General features: G+C 29.2%; 5 protein-coding genes across 7 annotated transcripts; 3 read left to right on the forward strand and 2 right to left on the reverse strand.

Moving 5' to 3' along the window:
* The first annotated feature begins 78 nt into the window (after positions 1-78).
* On the forward strand, positions 79-2,180 carry LOC127066333 (leucine-rich repeat-containing protein 59). 2 transcript variants are annotated; one of them, XM_050999907.1, is made up of 7 exons: positions 79-174; positions 275-458; positions 598-657; positions 728-850; positions 918-1,134; positions 1,222-1,437; positions 1,532-2,180. In XM_050999907.1, exons 2-7 carry the CDS (start codon positions 366-368, stop codon positions 1,807-1,809), a joined length of 987 nt encoding a protein of 328 aa, XP_050855864.1. In that variant the 5' UTR covers positions 79-174; positions 275-365; the 3' UTR covers positions 1,810-2,180. The 2 variants fall into 2 exon arrangements, with proteins under 2 accessions (XP_050855864.1, XP_050855865.1); XM_050999908.1 differs by having other exon boundaries at positions 122-189.
* On the reverse strand, positions 2,148-5,387 carry LOC127066328 (uncharacterized). The gene is made up of 6 exons (XM_050999899.1): positions 5,038-5,387; positions 4,307-4,792; positions 4,023-4,195; positions 3,210-3,938; positions 2,749-3,123; positions 2,148-2,687 (listed from the first exon to the last, which is right to left on the reverse strand). Exons 1-6 carry the CDS (start codon positions 5,072-5,074, stop codon positions 2,208-2,210), a joined length of 2,280 nt encoding a protein of 759 aa, XP_050855856.1. The 5' UTR covers positions 5,075-5,387; the 3' UTR covers positions 2,148-2,207.
* LOC127066332 (pyruvate dehydrogenase E1 component subunit alpha, somatic form, mitochondrial-like) lies at positions 5,334-17,381 on the reverse strand. 2 transcript variants are annotated; one of them, XM_050999906.1, is made up of 6 exons: positions 17,256-17,381; positions 8,743-8,916; positions 8,033-8,251; positions 7,571-7,819; positions 7,237-7,482; positions 5,334-7,110 (listed from the first exon to the last, which is right to left on the reverse strand). In XM_050999906.1, exons 2-6 carry the CDS (start codon positions 8,830-8,832, stop codon positions 6,961-6,963), a joined length of 954 nt encoding a protein of 317 aa, XP_050855863.1. In that variant the 5' UTR covers positions 8,833-8,916; positions 17,256-17,381; the 3' UTR covers positions 5,334-6,960. The 2 variants fall into 2 exon arrangements, with proteins under 2 accessions (XP_050855863.1, XP_050855862.1); XM_050999905.1 differs by having other exon boundaries at positions 8,650-8,916.
* On the forward strand, positions 10,472-15,182 carry LOC127066200 (uncharacterized). Its single transcript, XM_050999627.1, has 14 exons — positions 10,472-10,686; positions 10,771-11,023; positions 11,110-11,238; positions 11,345-11,435; positions 11,501-11,637; positions 11,794-11,926; positions 11,999-12,045; positions 13,292-13,295; positions 13,410-13,527; positions 13,596-13,848; positions 13,968-14,094; positions 14,644-14,780; positions 14,932-15,064; positions 15,132-15,182. The coding sequence occupies exons 1-14, from the start codon at positions 10,569-10,571 to the stop codon at positions 15,180-15,182; spliced, it is 1,731 nt and encodes a 576-aa protein (XP_050855584.1). The 5' UTR covers positions 10,472-10,568.
* Positions 15,432-18,041, forward strand: LOC127066330 (uncharacterized). Its single transcript, XM_050999902.1, has 5 exons — positions 15,432-15,860; positions 15,928-16,121; positions 16,207-16,726; positions 16,836-17,231; positions 17,815-18,041. Exons 1-5 carry the CDS (start codon positions 15,690-15,692, stop codon positions 17,827-17,829), a joined length of 1,296 nt encoding a protein of 431 aa, XP_050855859.1. The 5' UTR covers positions 15,432-15,689; the 3' UTR covers positions 17,830-18,041.
* Positions 18,042-18,182: the final 141 nt, after the last annotated feature.

The raw sequence follows: 18,182 nt of genomic DNA on the forward strand, positions 1-18,182 counted from the left end.
TACATGCGAATAAAATATGGAAATTATATTGATAAAGTAAAAACTTTCCATTATGTTTTATAATATTACGTTTTATGATAGACAACGTTGGTATGCCTGATATTTTCTTGACACGTTGATGTTCCGGCTGGACACAGATGGTTTAAAAATGAAGTGAATAATTATAACTAGCCGGTAATTTTAATATATGTATGAAAGTATAGTAGATATTGAAAATGTAGAAGATAAATTGAAGATATTTAAAGAAATGGATTATAATTTTAGTTTTTTTTAGATACGGGACATCTTAAAGTAAAAGTGAACGAATTTAAAAATAGTATCATCGAATTTATAGCAATAAATAGCAATTAAATATACATATTTTCATGATGAAGCTAAAAAATATAGGAAATAGAATAAAGGATGATAATTTAGATCTTAGTTTATGTGACTTGGAAGAAGTACCTGTGGAAGAAATTGTAAGTGAAATATTCCAAGTAATTTTTATGAAGAATTAATATTTCTTTTTGTTATTACCACATTTAGTATTTGATTTATCATATTTAACAGTATATAATATAATTAATTAAGAACGTTATCGTTCGATGTATGTTGCAGGCAACTATTAGAAAACTGACATATTTAGACTTGTCTAATAATTTCTTAGTTACATTACCTGTAAGTCTTGTATTAAGAATTTCTATAATATAAATTGATTATAACCTTAATAACAATTTTTTTTTTTTAGAATAATTTTGTCATACTTAAACAAATACTAAAGTTAGATTTAAGTAAAAATATGTTAACAGAAATTCCTGAGAATTTTGGCGAAATGACGCAATTAAGATATTTGGATCTGTATGCTAATCAGGTATTGTAAAATTTCTTTTACATATGTAAATCAAAAATAATTACATTATTATAAACCACTTGCACAGATAAGCCGTTTACCTTTGAGTCTCAGTGAATTGAAGAACTTAAGGTGGCTGGATCTAAAAGAAAATCCATTAACTCCTTCTGTTGCAAGTATTGCTGGCCCATGTAATAATGCAGAAGAGTGTAAAAATTGTGCTCGTAACGTTGTGGAATACTTAAATAATGTCAAATGTTCTGTAGAAGAGGAAAAATTACGTAGACTTAATGCTATGTCGAATAGTAAGTTTTTTTTTCTTAATATTTTATAAATTACCAAAAAACAGGTGTTTTTTAATGTTATTATTTCATTACCTTGTTGTCTTATAGAGATGTCAGTACTCGCTAATAAAAATAATGATAATGGTACGATAAAAAAAGAATCAAAAAAGAAAAAAAAGAAGAAACACGCAGAGAAGGAAGTTGAAAAGAATTTGAATAAGAACAAATCAGAAGTGGAATGTAAAGTATCTGAAAATATAGATAAGATGGATAGTTCAAAAGAAACATTTAATGAGCAGAATAAAAAGAATTGCATTTCTGCTGGTAAGTATTTCCAATATTCTAGAATAATTTACATTGATATATTATTTTAATCACATTCATGTACTCACTTTAATGTTTTATCATTTACATTTAGCATTATGTAAAATACTTACTTCACTATTCCTATGGACAGTCATATTTGGCATTACCTTTGGTTCTTTGATAATAATCCTTCCTATATATAACAAAGAACTATCATATACAATTATGGATTACATAGAAAAGCACACAGGTATATTTCTGAAAACTTATCAAAGGTATGGCACAGAATTATTACAAAATAAAAGCCAGATTTTAATGAAATGGATGAATCATGCTTGTAAGACTATAAATGATATTTACAATGGTTACAATTTAACAAATATTATCTAATATTATCTATGACAATATATATTGTAGCCTTTGTTTGTAATATCATTAATCTGTGCATGACATCAGGTACATCTCAGACAGGATGTATTTTGTTATAAAATGTCTTTTTCTTAAATTTATTTTAGCTCATGATTCACCACTTATTGTAAAGTGGCACATTACACTTTTGATATATTACTTTTTAACTATTATATGATTTATTTTTATAAAATAATGCACATTCGGTGTTATTGTAATTTCTTTTTTCATATTATATCAAATCGTAGGTATTCTTACTATTACAATATAATATCTACATGGTATATATGGATTATTTTTTAGAGATGTACGAACAGAGGAAAAAATAAAATTTCGTATATAATATCAACATATTACAATCTGTTCCAATCATTTACATCTCAGGAGGATGTATTTAACCCATAAGTTTTGTTCATGGATGTCGTTGGTACTGCCCTTGGAGACACTTTACCAAGTGAATTTTCCATTTTATTAATTAATTTCTGAAACGTATTCATTCGAGAAAAATTTTGTTGCTCTTCGTAACAATCAAGATCCGTAATCTCGTTGGATACTCTCTTATTTGTTACAGAACCGATAGAATCGCTTGATGATCTATACTTTCTGCTAGTTACAAATCTATTCCATGATCTTTTATCTGGACTAAAAGATGCTCTCGAAAGATCTTGATCCTTGTTCTCCTCTGATATTTCTTTCTGACGTGCCGTGAAATTTGCTAAAATAGCTACGTCGTCATAAATCTGTTCTTCCGTTTGAGATGGTCCAAGTTGTTGCGGCGTATCGTTTCTCGGTGACTTATAATGTTCACAATCATCCGATATCCTTTTCTCAATCTTTTGAACATTAGATTGCATTTGTTGCTGTTGGAACGGATACATAATCTTTAACATATATGAGATAATTTTTTTGTCATATACTTACATTTTTCTTCTCATGACATCCGTTAACATCGTCATAAAATTCTTCCTCAACAGGCAAGATAACTGTTGGTGGCTTAACATATACAGGTCTCGGTGCTGGCGGACAAGTATATTCGGGCGTTTCATTGGACGTGGACGTTTCTTTGATAATCAAATCAGACACATCGTCATACGTAGTCATTTCCTTTTTCTGAATAATTTGCGGAGGCGGCGTCAACGTTTCCTGTTGAGCGGCTATTATCTTCTCTTTTTTTTGTGGCGATTCTTTCTTATTTCTCATTCTATCCAAAAACGATTTTTTATTCGGCGTTTTCTTTTGTACTTCTTCGTTCTTATCCTTCGCTTTATTACCAAGCGATGTCGCATTTACCAGAGTCTATATAGTAGAGAACAAAAAAAAATCAAAAATATATTAAAAATTTTATAAGGATATATCGAATGAATTTCAAATTCAAATTATACCTCAACATCGTCGTAGGATACCAAAGTCGTTGTTGTTGATGATTGTGATTCATTAACGTCGATGACTTCTTCTTGAAGAGATTCACAATTCTTTTTCTCTTTTGTAACAGAAGAGCTGCTTATATCGTCGTAAGTTTCATCGAAACGTATCATTTCGTTTTGCTTCGTATTACATACATTTTCCTCTTTCGTTTTAGATTTCATATGTTTACGATTTTTCTCTAGAATCGCTTGGACGTCGTCGTAAGCAGTGGTGACTTTCTTCGATTTTTCAACGACTGTCGCCTCCTTTTGATTCTTTGATATGAAATTTTGATAAAACGTACCACCTTCGAGATCTTCTATTTTGTGATAAATATCATCTTCTTCGTCGTCCATCATTTCATACGAGGAGATTATATCACTCGAGGGTAACGATGGAAGTCTTCGTGGTATACGAGCTGGTAACGGAGGAGGACTCGTATTCTCACTCGTTTGAACTTTGCTTTCATGATCAGGTTCAATGGTCTTGTTCTCGTTAACGTTTAAGAAGGTCGTTTGTAATTTCGTCGAATCTACGAGACGATCTTTTGTAATAATCTCTTCCGTTTCTCCAACTATTCCAGAGGAAGATACCAAAGATACGTCTTCTTTCGGATTAAGTCCAAGATCAAGATTGATCTCGTTAAAACCAACTTGACAAACCTTGGCAACCCATTGTTCCATATCTTTTGGCGTTCTTGCAATAAACTGTTAATAACGATATATCTCAGATAAATGAAAGAAGAAACAGGAAAAAACAAAAAGAAACAAAGATAATTCAATCTCTCTTACTTGTAATGTTTTATTACCAGGTTTGAAAATTTCAAATGCTGCTTCGCTTCTTCTTTGATCACGTGGGACAATATTAGGCGCTGGTCGACCAGAATAACCGCGAATCCCTTGAACACTGTAAGGCTTATTATCTCGTTCGTTTCCGTAGATCAACAAATGACTTCCTACCAATGCTGAGAGAGAACACGTCAAGAATTTCATTTAAATATGGCTAAACGCAGAAAGAGAGTATACAATTATTTATATTTGTAGATATACATATATTTGTATATATATATACTTGCCGACCCAATTAATTCGATATTGTTCAAAAACAAATAATTTTTTGCCTTCCTTGCGAAGTAATGGTCCACATTTTAAAGATTTGCTTTTTGCCTGTGCGCCAGATAAACTGGAATAAATATTAATGAGCGCGTTTTCTTGAGATTCTTCAAGTTCTTTCTTTTTATCATCCTCGGCCATCGATCGGAATGTTTCATAATAATCAGGATGAATTTGAGAGGTAGGACGTTTTTGAGTCTGAGATATCGTCTCCTCCGCACCGACGTACTCTTGCATGTCGGATACATTCGTTTCTCCAATATTCAATGGTAATAAACCCTTCGAGCTAGCGTTCATACGGAGATAGAGCTCGGTCGACGATGTTGTACCTTCGGTTCCCATGAAAACACTCAAGGCGTTTTTTGAACGTAACAATAAATTTTCTCGTATGGTCTCCATTGTACCCGATAAATTTGCTTCTCGAAGAAATTCGAGAAATTGTACGATCTCTGCGAATTGATAATAAGAATTGACGAATTAAAAAAAAAAATAAATTTTAATCAACTAACAAGACTAACAAAATACATAAATAGTTCTTTTAGTCAACTAAGGAAATTGAAGAAAAGAAAAAAAATATAAAATTTTTTAATCAACTAACGAAATTAAAAAGATGAGGATAAATGTAAAATTCTTTTAATTAACTAAAGAAATTAGACAAAAGAAAAAAAATTCTTTTGGTTTGATTAACACGTACCATGAAGTATGACAGTGAGTTCTGCGTCAAGGCCCATTCTTCTTTTACACGTTGTCTCCTCGTGGAACGTAAAATATTATTATTGTTTCCACTTTCTACCGACGTTGATTTCTGTCCCAACGATTACACATCGAAATTCTATTCGATGAATATGATCATTACGTCTATAAGCATCGTCTTGGATCAAACAATCGAGTGCACTAATATAGTGTAGTTTATCGTTTGTAATACTTAAAAAAAAAATAGAAAGTAACGAAGAGCAAATTGATTTATCATGAAAGAAAAAAAAATAATCATCGAATAAAGGGATATATTTCTATCGTCTCTATTACACTTGATTCTTGACAGGAAGTACGAAGAGGTCTCCGGATAAGACTTATCATGATGTACTAACCATGCAAAAGAAATATTCTTTTTAATAAGTTTTTATATCTTTTTTTTTTTGTTCACTTAATTCCCTTTTATGGAAAATTTAATAAAATAAGACCGATGATAAAATAAAATAAATTTTTGTCCATCGCTTCTATCCATATATATATATATATGATAAGAAAATATTCCTTATCGTTTCTTATCTTTCTTTTATATCTTTTTGTTTATTTTAATTAATTTCTTAGTGTAAAAATTCGAATAAAAAATTCATGATAGAAAAGGACAAATTTAAATAAAATTTTCAATTTCGATTCGTATATATTAAGATCACAGAAAGGAAGAGAAAGAGCGCATCCTTTTTTTATTGCTTCAACGAAAACACGATATCTAACGAACAATAATGAAACATTTTCATGTAACAATTCGATGACTTGCTTAAAACTTAAACGTGTGTATTTTACCGGTCAAGGATTATTCACTATGCAATGATATAATAATAATAATAATTTGCATATTTCTCTTACTAAGTTTTTCACTTTGCACGATAGTTAATTAACTTTGTCATAATTCTTTCGAAGTCACTGTGCATTCAGTGATCAATACAATAGTTAATATTTCATATTATTATCATAATCTCATAAGAGAATATTATTTTTATTAAACTCGTCACAATGAACGTCATTCTCGATGATGGATAAATTGAATTTATCTGATATCACTTGCGGACGTTTGATACGTTTTCAAACACAACTAATCTTGATACTTGTCACGAATACTCATTTCCAATCGTTACTACCTCTCACTTCGAATGGAAAGAAACTCACTTTGCGTGTCTCCTTTCGGCTTGCATTTACGTACAACTAACATATACATATATCGTTGAAATTCGATGGGCGATGTCTACAAATGCGGGAGCTTAGACTCCCGCAAAGACTCTCTCTCTCTCTCTCTTTCTCCCTCTCTCTTTCTATTTCTCTCTCTCTCTCTCTTTCTGCTATTTTACACGCCTTAACTTCTGATCCTCCTGTACAGTCCTCTTTAACGAGCTGACTCAGAACCTCGGCGCGCTTCTTCCTTTCGTCCCTCCGCTCTCTATGCTGCAATCATTTTCAACGACTACAACGGCTGACGAGAACGAAGATGACAATGTCGTTGCCACTGCCTCCGAGCTTCCTAACTTCAACTAACTTACAACGAGAGAGAGAAAGACACGCGTTAATTGATTTCAATTCTGATTAATTGTCAGAGTAAAAAGATGATATTCGTCTCAGTCTTTTGAAATGAGACATCGTTTCCTTTCTCTTTTTTCTTTCTTTCTTTTTTGTTTTTTATATTTGTTAAATCCAAGATTTTATATATATATATATATATATATATATATCGAAATCATTTTTTAATTCACAATAATAAAAGTTTTCTTGTTTTACATATTATATATAAATAAGTAAATAAATAAATAAAATAAAATTGTGTATATATGTTAAAAGTAAACACGTAAAAAGAGACGAGAAATGATCTAATTAATGCGTCCAATTTAGAAAAAAGTTGTCTTCAAATGTTTTCCCAGGGTACTTTAAATCTACATTTTCCTATTGGCTTAGCATATACTGCCTCTGTAATTTCAGTTAATTCTGGCCACGGATCGGCTTTTGCTAGTTCTGCCTCGGCGTCCACTTCTTTGTATATTTCTTTTCGTATTTCCTGGTATAATAAGAATTAAAAATTAGAATATCAGATTATAAATGTTAGTGTTATTATATATCTTTAATATATATATATATATATATATATATATATATATATATATATATATATATATATACGTACATCAGCTTCATTTTGAGTTTTCAGTCCGTTATCAACGAGAAGTTTTGTAAAAAGCAAGATGGGATCTTGTTCACTTTGTACAGATTTAATTTCATCTCTGGTACGATATCCAACACCAGGATCGCTCATGCTATGTCCATAATAACGATAAGTATCTACTTCTAAGATAATCGGACCATTACGAATTGCATAATCTCTGGCAAATGTTATAGCTTCTCGAACGTCAATCACTCTCATTCCGTTAACCTAGAAAATAAATTATTATTAATATTGATTTCGATTGCTTAAGATTCCAAGGTAATAATTTGTAAAAGATCAATGGAAGTAAGATCACCTTTATACCAGGTATTAAATCACCGCGAGTATAAAACTTTGTGTTAGCTGAATGACGATGGAGTTGTGTACCCATGGCATACTGATTATTCTCACAGATATATATGGCCGGGAGATTCCATAATTTGGCCATATTCCATACCTCGTATATCTGACCTTGAGAGCTTGCACCATCACCGTACAATGAAACGGATACTGCGTCAGTGCCGTTATATTTATGGGCGAATGCGAGACCTGTACCTATCGGTACCTTTAACATATAAAACATTTTCGTTAGGATTTTTCACCCTCTTTTTTTTAACTCATAATTATTACGTAAGTATTTACATAAATATTTAAATAAAATGTTTCAAATTGAGGCAAACGAAAACAATATAAAAAAATGTTATTTAATAATAATTTTTTATTAAATAATAATGCGTTCTTTAGTCAATAGTAATATTTTTTCTATTAACTTATTTACCTGTCCACCGACGATTCCTTCACCTCCATAAAATTTTGGTGCGTACATATGCATCGATCCACCTTTGCCTTTAGAAATACCAGTTTTTCGTCCCATTAATTCTGCCATAACCGAACGAGCAGTTCCACCGAAGAGAAAAGCGAAAGCATGACAGCGATAAGCTGTTATTACATTATCATTGTCCTTTAATGCCACTTTGCAGCCGATTGCAACAGCTTCCTACCAATATTCACAAACAAGAATTATTACATATATTATTATATTGAATCATATAATGTCACATCACCTTCACCTACAAATTTTTTAATATTAACTCTCTACAATGCCATGTAATTACTATTTACAAACTTAATTATTATTTAATATTCGAAGTTCTATATCTTTTTTAAATGTAAGTCATTAATATAGTATAACTTAGTAAATAGTATAACTTAGTAAAGTATAACTTGGTAAATTTATTGAATTATATAAATAATAATGTATAGTAGATTGGAAATATTTGTTTATAAAACCAATAGGATCAGATTTGAACATATCTTTTAAAATCATATACCCGGAGAGAGTATAGTATTACAATATATAGCTAATATGTAATAATACTTATACTAATATAATACCTTTTCTTTTCTTTTCGAAAAATCGTTCACAGTAAAATACGAGGGATCAAAAATTTCTGATAAAAAAAAATGATTCGATTGCTTCGAACTCACTTGACCAGCGTATAAATGACAGAATCCATTGATCAGTCGCATTCTGTACATTTCAGCTATTTTATTTTCCATTCTTCGAATATAGTGCATTGTTCTCAAAATATAAGTGGCATCCTCAACGTTCAACGTTGTCTGTTGCGGTGGTCCTTTCTCTAATCTATAGAGATCATAATTCTGTAAATAAGCAAAAAAAAAACTACTATTAATCGAATTGGACAGCTTCGCCGATGGCACGTACAGCAACATTATCAACCCAAATAACAATGTCGAGATCTCGAGTAACCCCCTTGACCCATGTGTCAATTTGTAAGATGAAATTTTGATTGAATTTAAGATTCGTCAATGACGCAAGCATACCATTTCTATGGTCGTTTCTTTTGCCATGCCACAATTGAGCGATAAAAACCATGACTTGTTTATAAGTAAACGCATACTTTTTAGACGATTATTTAACTGAGAATACATCTTTACTCTCTTAAACAGATCTCTTTTAAATGCTTCAAAAGTATAATTTCATTGGCAAATTAATACTTGTTATATGTATACGTGGATAATAATGGATCATCTAACCATGAAAAATAGATACCATGAAAAAACTGTTTACTATAGTTAGAATTTATTCTCATTGATTTGTAAAGAATGTTAGAGGATCAATTTTTCTCTTTTCGTTTTTTTTTTATATTAAAGAAACAGTACTAATAATAACGAAAAGAAATGTACGAATCGTGATGTTCTATATATATATGTAAATATCTTTTTTCGATATATCGAAGGAAATCAATTTTAAAACAATACCGATATAGAAATCGAGATATACGATAAAATAATACACAAATGTTTTTGTCAAAATATTTGTCATTCTTCTTCGATCGCATAATAATATGTCTAAGTTTCAATTTATAATATAAATAAGCAAATAATTGTCAACAGTGCAATTTAATTCACACAAATCGAATAAGACGTTCCCCGTGACTAAACGATAAGATATGTCGCTTAGATCAATATTTTCACGTAAAAGGGAAGTGTTTGAGGAATTAATTATTTATCATAGCATGTTATCAAAGCGTGTAAATGCATACATCTGTATAATTATCGACATCCCTTGTGAGTCTTATTGTTACCAAGAGAATCCTAAATGACAAGACTATTATTAAACTGACTATGAGTAGTTCAATCAAGAATAGGGGATTTCTCTGTTAGTGTATTCACGACATTCTATGAACGTGATGGATTTCTTTGACAGTCGTCCGTATGTGATCAATAAAGGCATGCTGTCCTTATTGGGCCAATGGCCTTATCAATCGATTAAAACAAAATACATCGGTTTGATAATTTTATTTTTATTAGCTGGAACACAAATCATAGCTAAGGTGCAAAATTTTCTTTATATATTACTCGAATAGAAAATCTTATGAAATAGATTAAAATAGATTAAAATGGTTTCTTTATCATCTTAAATTATAAAGCGTTATTTTCAATGAGTACTTCAATTGAATTGCGTTTTTTTTATTCTTTCCGATTCTTTACTACAGATATGTGCTACTATTGCTTCGTTTAACGAAATAAATGTTGTGCTAAATGATATGTCCCCATTGATTGCCGATTCAGTTGCAACAATACAATTAATAAACACTGCGATGAAAACGGAAAAGGTATTGAATTATTATATGGTATTGTTTATAGAGTAAATTCGATTTTAGTATAATATGTTAGATACGTTAGTATTATTGTCGATTTATTTTAATTTGAAAATGAAGGAAAGGCAGACATAACTTTTGTTATTATGCGATTGAAGTTAATACAAAAGGGAAAATTGTTAACCACAGATGAGAGAACTTCTAAATCGTGTGCAAATAGATTATACTTTATTCACTACAGATGGTGAAATGAAAATTATACTGGAGTATGCCGAAGATGGAAGAAAATTTACTATTATTTATATAGGTAATTGAAACATTTAAGAAAATGTTCATAGAATATCTTTTTATCTTATGCATTGTTGATATTCATACGTCTGCCTTTTTGCAGGTTTTTTTCTTGTGTCAATGCTTATATTTACGATTCCACCATTGAAAGCTATTATTATAAGTAGCATAAACGGTACGATAGAACGACCATTTATTCATCATGTTGAATATTTTGTTGATTCTCGAAGATATTATTATCCTATTATATTGCACTCTTGTGTGACCATCTTTATCTGTGTTTACATAATCGTTACCGTCGACACAATGTTTGTGTTATTGGTACAACATGCTTGTGCATTATTTAAAGCATTAGGGTAAAGTACTAATGTTTCATATAAAAACCATAATAATTAAATTTTTATGCATGTGTATAAATATTCTTACAAGTATTATCTTACAGGTATCGATTAAGTCATATAACTGAAAATGGCGACGATACTATGATGATAGATTTGAATCCTTCGAAATTAAATGATAAATCTTATAGAAATATTTCTGAATGCGTTCGTAGACATCGAGATGCAATAGAGTTTGTAATATTTTAATTTAATAATACTTTCAACAAAATTAATATTATCTAAAATGTAAAGCTTCATCGTTTACACGTATTAAAAATATTTAATTCTTTTATAAAGGTTTGCCAAGCTTTTGGAATCTTATTATTCGACGTCCCTTTTTCTCCAAGCAGGATTCAACATGATTGAACTAAGTATCACAGTCTTTCAGGTATAGAATTAGGTTTCCATGTTTTTAGATAATCAATTGTAATTTTAATGAAAACTTATGTTTAGGCTACAACAAATGTTAACGAAACCAAGGAGCTTTTTCAACAAGTGTCTGTTTGTTACTCGACATTAACTCATATTTTGTTTCAATGTGTAAATGGTCAACGTGTTATTAATCATAGTGATCAAATGCAGGAGCATCTGTAAGTAGATATATTTTTTAATCCGTTCATTTTAAATAATTTTAGTGCTTTAATTCTTTTTTCTTTTTTATTAAAATATAAATTGCTTCGAGATATAGACACGAAATGTTTAAGTAAAATGAAAAAGAAATTATCATTGATTTTCATGGATTACAGAATAAATATGAAATGGTATCGTACATCATTACGAACAAGAAAAGTGATCTATCTAATGCTAATTAGATCACGAGTATATTGTGTGCTAACTGCTGCAAAAATGTTTAACATGTCTATGGAAACATTCAGTACTGTAAGAATCATTGTTTCTTAAAAACCTTCTGTTAATATATACGCACAATAACATCAATTCTTTTTTTTCAAGATTGTCCGCACATCAATGTCATATTTCACCGTTTTACGCTCGGCTTAGTAATTTCGACAATGATTACATTGTTCCTGGATTCTTAAAGTACATCATAATATTATATTTAAAAAAAATAATATAGTAAAATATTAATGTGACATTCCTGGCTTTCTCTTTCTATATTTCAAAATTTATTTCACGTTTTCTTATTTAGGCATACATTTTAATTGTAAGTAAAATAAGATTTAGTAAAATTAGTATAGTGCATGTTAATAAACGATAATGATTGCTAAAAATAATAATTATTGATTTTTAACAGATTTAAATTATGTGCACTTTCATTACTCCGATATAAAATATCTATTTTTAATTATTTAGTATAAAAGTATCGATTCTCTGATTCCATCCATACGATATGTACAATAAATACAAACTTCTTTTCTATCACCATCATTAACTTCTGAATCAATATCAACAATTATTACAATGAATTTATTTCGACATACTATATAAATAGGAAACTAATTTTCTAGCAACTTATTTTGCACAAATCAAATGGGAACATTCTCTTCGTAACTGAACGATAAAATACGTCGCTTGGATTTTCACGTAAAAGGGAAATGATTGAGGTATTAATCATTCATTACAGGCAAGCGTGTAAATGCAGACATCTGTATAATTATAGACATCCCTTGTGACTCTTATTGTTACCAAGAGAATCCTAAATGACAAAACTACTATTGAACTGCCTATACATAGTCCAATCAAGAAAAGGGGATTTTTCTCTTAGTATATTCTCGACAATCTATGAACATGATGGATTTCTTTGACGGTCGTCACTACACGATCAATAAAGGCACACTATCCTTATTAGGCCAATGGCCTTATCAATCGATTAGAAAAAAATACATTGGTTTAGTGATTTTATTTCTATTGACAGGAACACAAATTATTGCTAAGGTAGATTTATATATATATATATATATATATATTATTCGAATAGAAAATCTTACGAAATAAATCTGGACAATTTTTTTTTGACGTATAAAGTTATAAAACATTATTTAAATATAATTATATTTTCTTCGAATCTTTACTACAGATATGCGCCATTATAACTTCATTTAATGATATAAACGTTGTACTAGATGACATGGCATCACTAATTGCCGATTTTACTGCAATAATCAAATTAATTAATGTTTCAGTTCAAAGGAAAAAGGTATATAATTAATGTATGATATTATTTCACCAGTAAAATGTATTTTTTTCTGTTATATTTGTATAACTTAGAAAAATAACTACGAGCAGTTTTGTTAGTATTATTCACTTAAATTTTGTGTGAAAATGAAAGAAAAATATATATTACCTAATATACTATTGAAGTAAATATATCATAAACGTCTAAATAAAAAATTGTTAACTACAGATGAAAGTACTTCTAAATCGTATGAAAACAGATTATGCTTTATTCACTACAGATGGTGAAATGGAAATTATGGTGGAATATGCCGAGAATGGGAGAAAATTTACTATTGTGTACATAGGTAATTGAGGCATTTGAAAATGGTTATAACACATTTTTTATACACCATGTTTACGCGTCTTTTCGCAGGTATTTTTTTTGTGTCAATGCTACAATTTATGATTCCACCACTGAAATCAATTATTTTGAGTAGCATGAATGGAACGAATGAACGACCATTGATACACCACGTTGAATATTTTGTAGATCCTCAAAAATACTATTATCTTATTATTTTTCAATCTTATGCGATTATTTTTATCTGTGCTTTTACTATCGCTACGATGGATACAATGTTTGTGGTTTTTGTGCAACATGCTTGTGGATTATTTACAACATTAGGGTAGAATTTTTGTTATTCGATATAAAATCTGTATAACAAGAAGATTATCATAAAAATTTATAAAAAATAAAATATTTAAAAATATTTTTCTATATGATAATAAGGAATAATTGTTGCAGGTATCAACTTCGTCGTATAGTCGACGATAATGTTTTGTTGATAAATTTGTATCCTTTGAAATCAAATGATAAGTTTTATAAAAATATTTCTGAATGCGTTCGCAGACATCAAGAAGCTATACAGTTCGTAATTTTACTATATTTCTATTTAAAAGAATGTTATATTATTTATATATGAAATGGTAATGAGATAATTTGAAATTAATAAGAGTACTGACTTTTTCTATGAAGATTTACTGATCTATTGGAATCATTTTACTCCACGTCCATTTTTCTCTACTCGGGAATTAGCATAATTGGAATGAGTGTTTCTGGTCTACGGGTATACAATTAAACTGTGATATAAAATACTTTAGAAAAGTAGAGATTATGTTCCATGCGAAATTTTACAGTATATATTAATTTATATTAAAGCACAAATAAAATATAAAAAGAAATTCAAGAAATTAGAAGTAAAACTTATTTGTATTCACATATAAAAATGATCGTCAAAAAAGATTGCCCATCGTACCAATCATTGCATAACATTATTGATTTTCATTATGTTGTGCATTGTTTAATACGATGTGTATATTGAACGATTGATATAAATTTTTCTACTATTTAATATCGAAACAATAATCTCAGAATACCGTGTTATAGGATGTTTGACTGTATTATAATATTATATGTTTAGGCTATTCTAAATGTCAACGAAACTAAACAATTTTTTCAACAAATATGTGTTTGTTGCACGACGTTATTTATTATTCTGTTTCAATGTGTGAATGGTCAACGACTAATTGATCACAGTGATCGAATGCACGAACATCTGTAAGTATTTAAAAGTTTTTATGAGTAAACTTGTTACTTTTAGATGATTTAATACAGTCGAATTTATTTTGAATTCGGAATTAACTTGGTAGATAAAATCTTTCAAAGAGTACGAGTAAAAAATGATTACTATAATTTTCATCAATTACAGAATAAATACAGAATGGTACCAAACATCATTACGAGCAAGAAACGGAATCTATCTCATGTTAATTAGATCGCGAAAACCTTGTATGCTAACTGCTGCAAAAATGTTCAATGTATCCATGGAAACTTTTAGCTCTGTAAGAATTATTTTTTATAATTTTATATAAATGTGTTTTTGTACTAATTCCATGTCTTTTGTTTAAGATTGTTCGTACATCGATTTCATATTTCACTGTTTTGCGATCTATGCAATGAAATTTTAGAACATGAAATTTTATGATAGATATAGAGTAACACACACAAAAATTATTTTTACAAAAATAATATTGTCGAAAATTTGTCATATATAGTTTCCCCTGTAAATTTCTGATTTTTTCAGATACTTATATAGTAAAAAATATCAATGAATCGTTATATTAAAATTTTTGATTTTTATAAAATTCCAATGACACAGTAGAAATTTTTATACTTTTATTTTAAATTTAAAAAATCGGTCAAATCAATAAGAAAATTATGAGAGATATCTTTACATATAAATAACATGAAGTTGTATAATTCCGAAAACGACAACTTCAACGATTTTCAGTCAACTTCATTTTTTGGTTTGTTTTTTAGGCTTTTAAAATTTGATTCAGTATATCCATAAAAAAAATTTATCTTAACCTTTTATTTTTACAATTTATTTGCGACAATGTTTCCTATATAAAAAGCTAATTGTAAAAGAAAAAAAAAGATAAGAAAAGTAAAAAAACAAATAACAGAATGAATCTTGACATAAACAAAAAGGTTTTGAATTTGGAGAAAATTGGTAGAAAAATTTGTTCTGATTTACGAAATCTTCAAAAAGAACGAATTATACTTTCTCGAGAAGCTAAATGTCTTTTACGTGAATTTGAACGACAAGAAACACAACGAGATCATAGTAAAAATAAGGTGATCTTGTAATAAGATCGTTCAAACCATGCGATTTTGTGATTCTAACAATATGTATATTTCATAGAAAGATGATAATAAAGCTTGTAGTTGTGCAGTTTGGGAAAATGATTTAAAAATAGAGGATGAAAATGAGACAGAAGAATCTACGAAATTGATTACGCAGGACGATGAATCTTATAAAAATTTCTGCGATGAATGTTGCCAACACTGCGTTCCAAGACATGATGACAATATAATTTACAAATGTTCATCTTACAGGTATGATAGTTCATTCAGTAACTAGATTTTCTCTTTTCTTTTTTTTTATAAAATTCGATGATACTCTCCTTTTAATTGTTCTCAGATATGATAAATTCGATGAACCATTTTATTGTAATCATCCTGTAAGAAATATTGATTACTCTGGTATCGGTGATAATGTTACGATTAAAGACGATGCTAATGGTGATAACAATCTTAATAATGCCAATGAGTTAATCAGATATTGCGAAACGTGTGCGATTAATCCTTCGTATTTATATGACTTATGCCTGTTTTGTGAAAACGATAATATGAATGATACGCATGTGTTATCGACTAATCACAAAGTTGATGTCAATGAGTCGAAAAAAGCTGGCGTGAAAGAGATAAAAAGACAAAGAGGTGGAGGAGGAAAATCGGATGGAGAATCAATAATCGAAAAATTATCAAATTTATCGATCTGTACTTGCAATTGTGATTTATGTGCTCTTCGAAACAAATATGGCGAAAAATCTCCTTGCCTCAAGAAAAGCGATGAAAATGATTGTTTTTCCGATATTGATACTGAAGATAACTTGTTATTAAATCAAACGGCGTACTTGGAATTGCCAGAAATTAGCCAAGTAACGATAACTCGAGTTTTTCGAGAAAAAAAAATGAAGATAAATTTACAATAAATTTCTATTTTCTTTTCACGTAATGTAGCATCATTTATTATATTTTATTTTATAGTATTGTAAAATCGACAAGTTACGAGAAGCATTAGAAAAATTGAAAAATCGCAATCACACATTGAGAAAATTATTAAAAAGTCAAGAATGTCTTATGAAGAATGCAAAATGTACGCATTGTTCGCTTCTTCTGAAACAGTACGACGATATCGATTGTGAAAAGGAATCCCAAACTCATCGAGATAATGGTAAAAAAGTTACGAACGATCTCGTCGCAATGGTAAAGATTCTCCAAAGCAAATGTCGAATTAAAGATGGAATGATCGTTGCTTTGGCAGACGAATTGAAAGGATTTGATAAATCCGAAAGAATCCAAAGAGTTCTTCAGAAATTGACCGAAATTGATCTCGATTGCCAGATCATTGATTTTGATCGTACAACATTATGGAAATATTTGGTATCTAAGATTGAATATTCTTACCTATATCGAAGGAAAAATATTGTTGACAAGAAAGCACATCGAAGCGAGTTTACAATCGGTTTATTCATTCTGATTATTCTTTTTCTTTTCAAAATTCAACTGCAGCGATTTCGATGTACAGCCATGTTTTTTATTTGTGCTATTAGCGACATCTGTTATTGAATACAGGAACTTCAAAGTACCTATTGTAACATGTTGCATAGATTTTTGGTTTTATCATCTTTCGATAATTGTTCTTTTAAAATTCCTTCGAAAAAACTCGCATACCATATTAGCTTTTCTATCAACGATAGTTTTCCTTATTCTTATTTATATTATAATTATTATAATCCTGTTTTCATATGGCTCTTATTATGCATTTATGATGTATATAACATCGTCTCGATACTTTTATGATAGAGCCTATATCTTTTGCTATTTAATATCAAAATTAATATAAAAAAAGAATTATTTATGAACCCATCAATTTCAATTTTACCTATTTTTTTATATTATTGATTTAAATAATATGGTTGATTCGTAATTACTATTTTATATCATTTACATATTGGATTTATAGGAATGCGAAGAATAAACGAGATCGAACGATAAAAGAGAACTGTGCCCACGCTAATACTCATCATTATATCAACTATGGAAAATCTTCGACTAAAAACGATGAAAACAAATTTTGTTTGCAAAATATAAAACTTCATTTATAATTACATCTCAATCCACATCAATTTATTAGATAATGATAGCAATTATAATATACTGCTTAAAAAAATTAGGCTTTTTTTTTAACGAATCAACGAAAGAGTTAATTTGCTAATTATTTTCAGCATTAATGTAATGTATGTATTTTTACGTATTATTAAACATTTTGTTCTACATCGTATGAAAATAAATGAAGATTTTATGTTTTAAATACGTAAGCTTTCCAATAGA

This window comes from Vespula vulgaris, chromosome 9 (assembly GCF_905475345.1).
Source record: "Vespula vulgaris chromosome 9, iyVesVulg1.1, whole genome shotgun sequence".
Taxonomy (NCBI): Eukaryota; Metazoa; Arthropoda; class Insecta; order Hymenoptera; family Vespidae; genus Vespula; species Vespula vulgaris.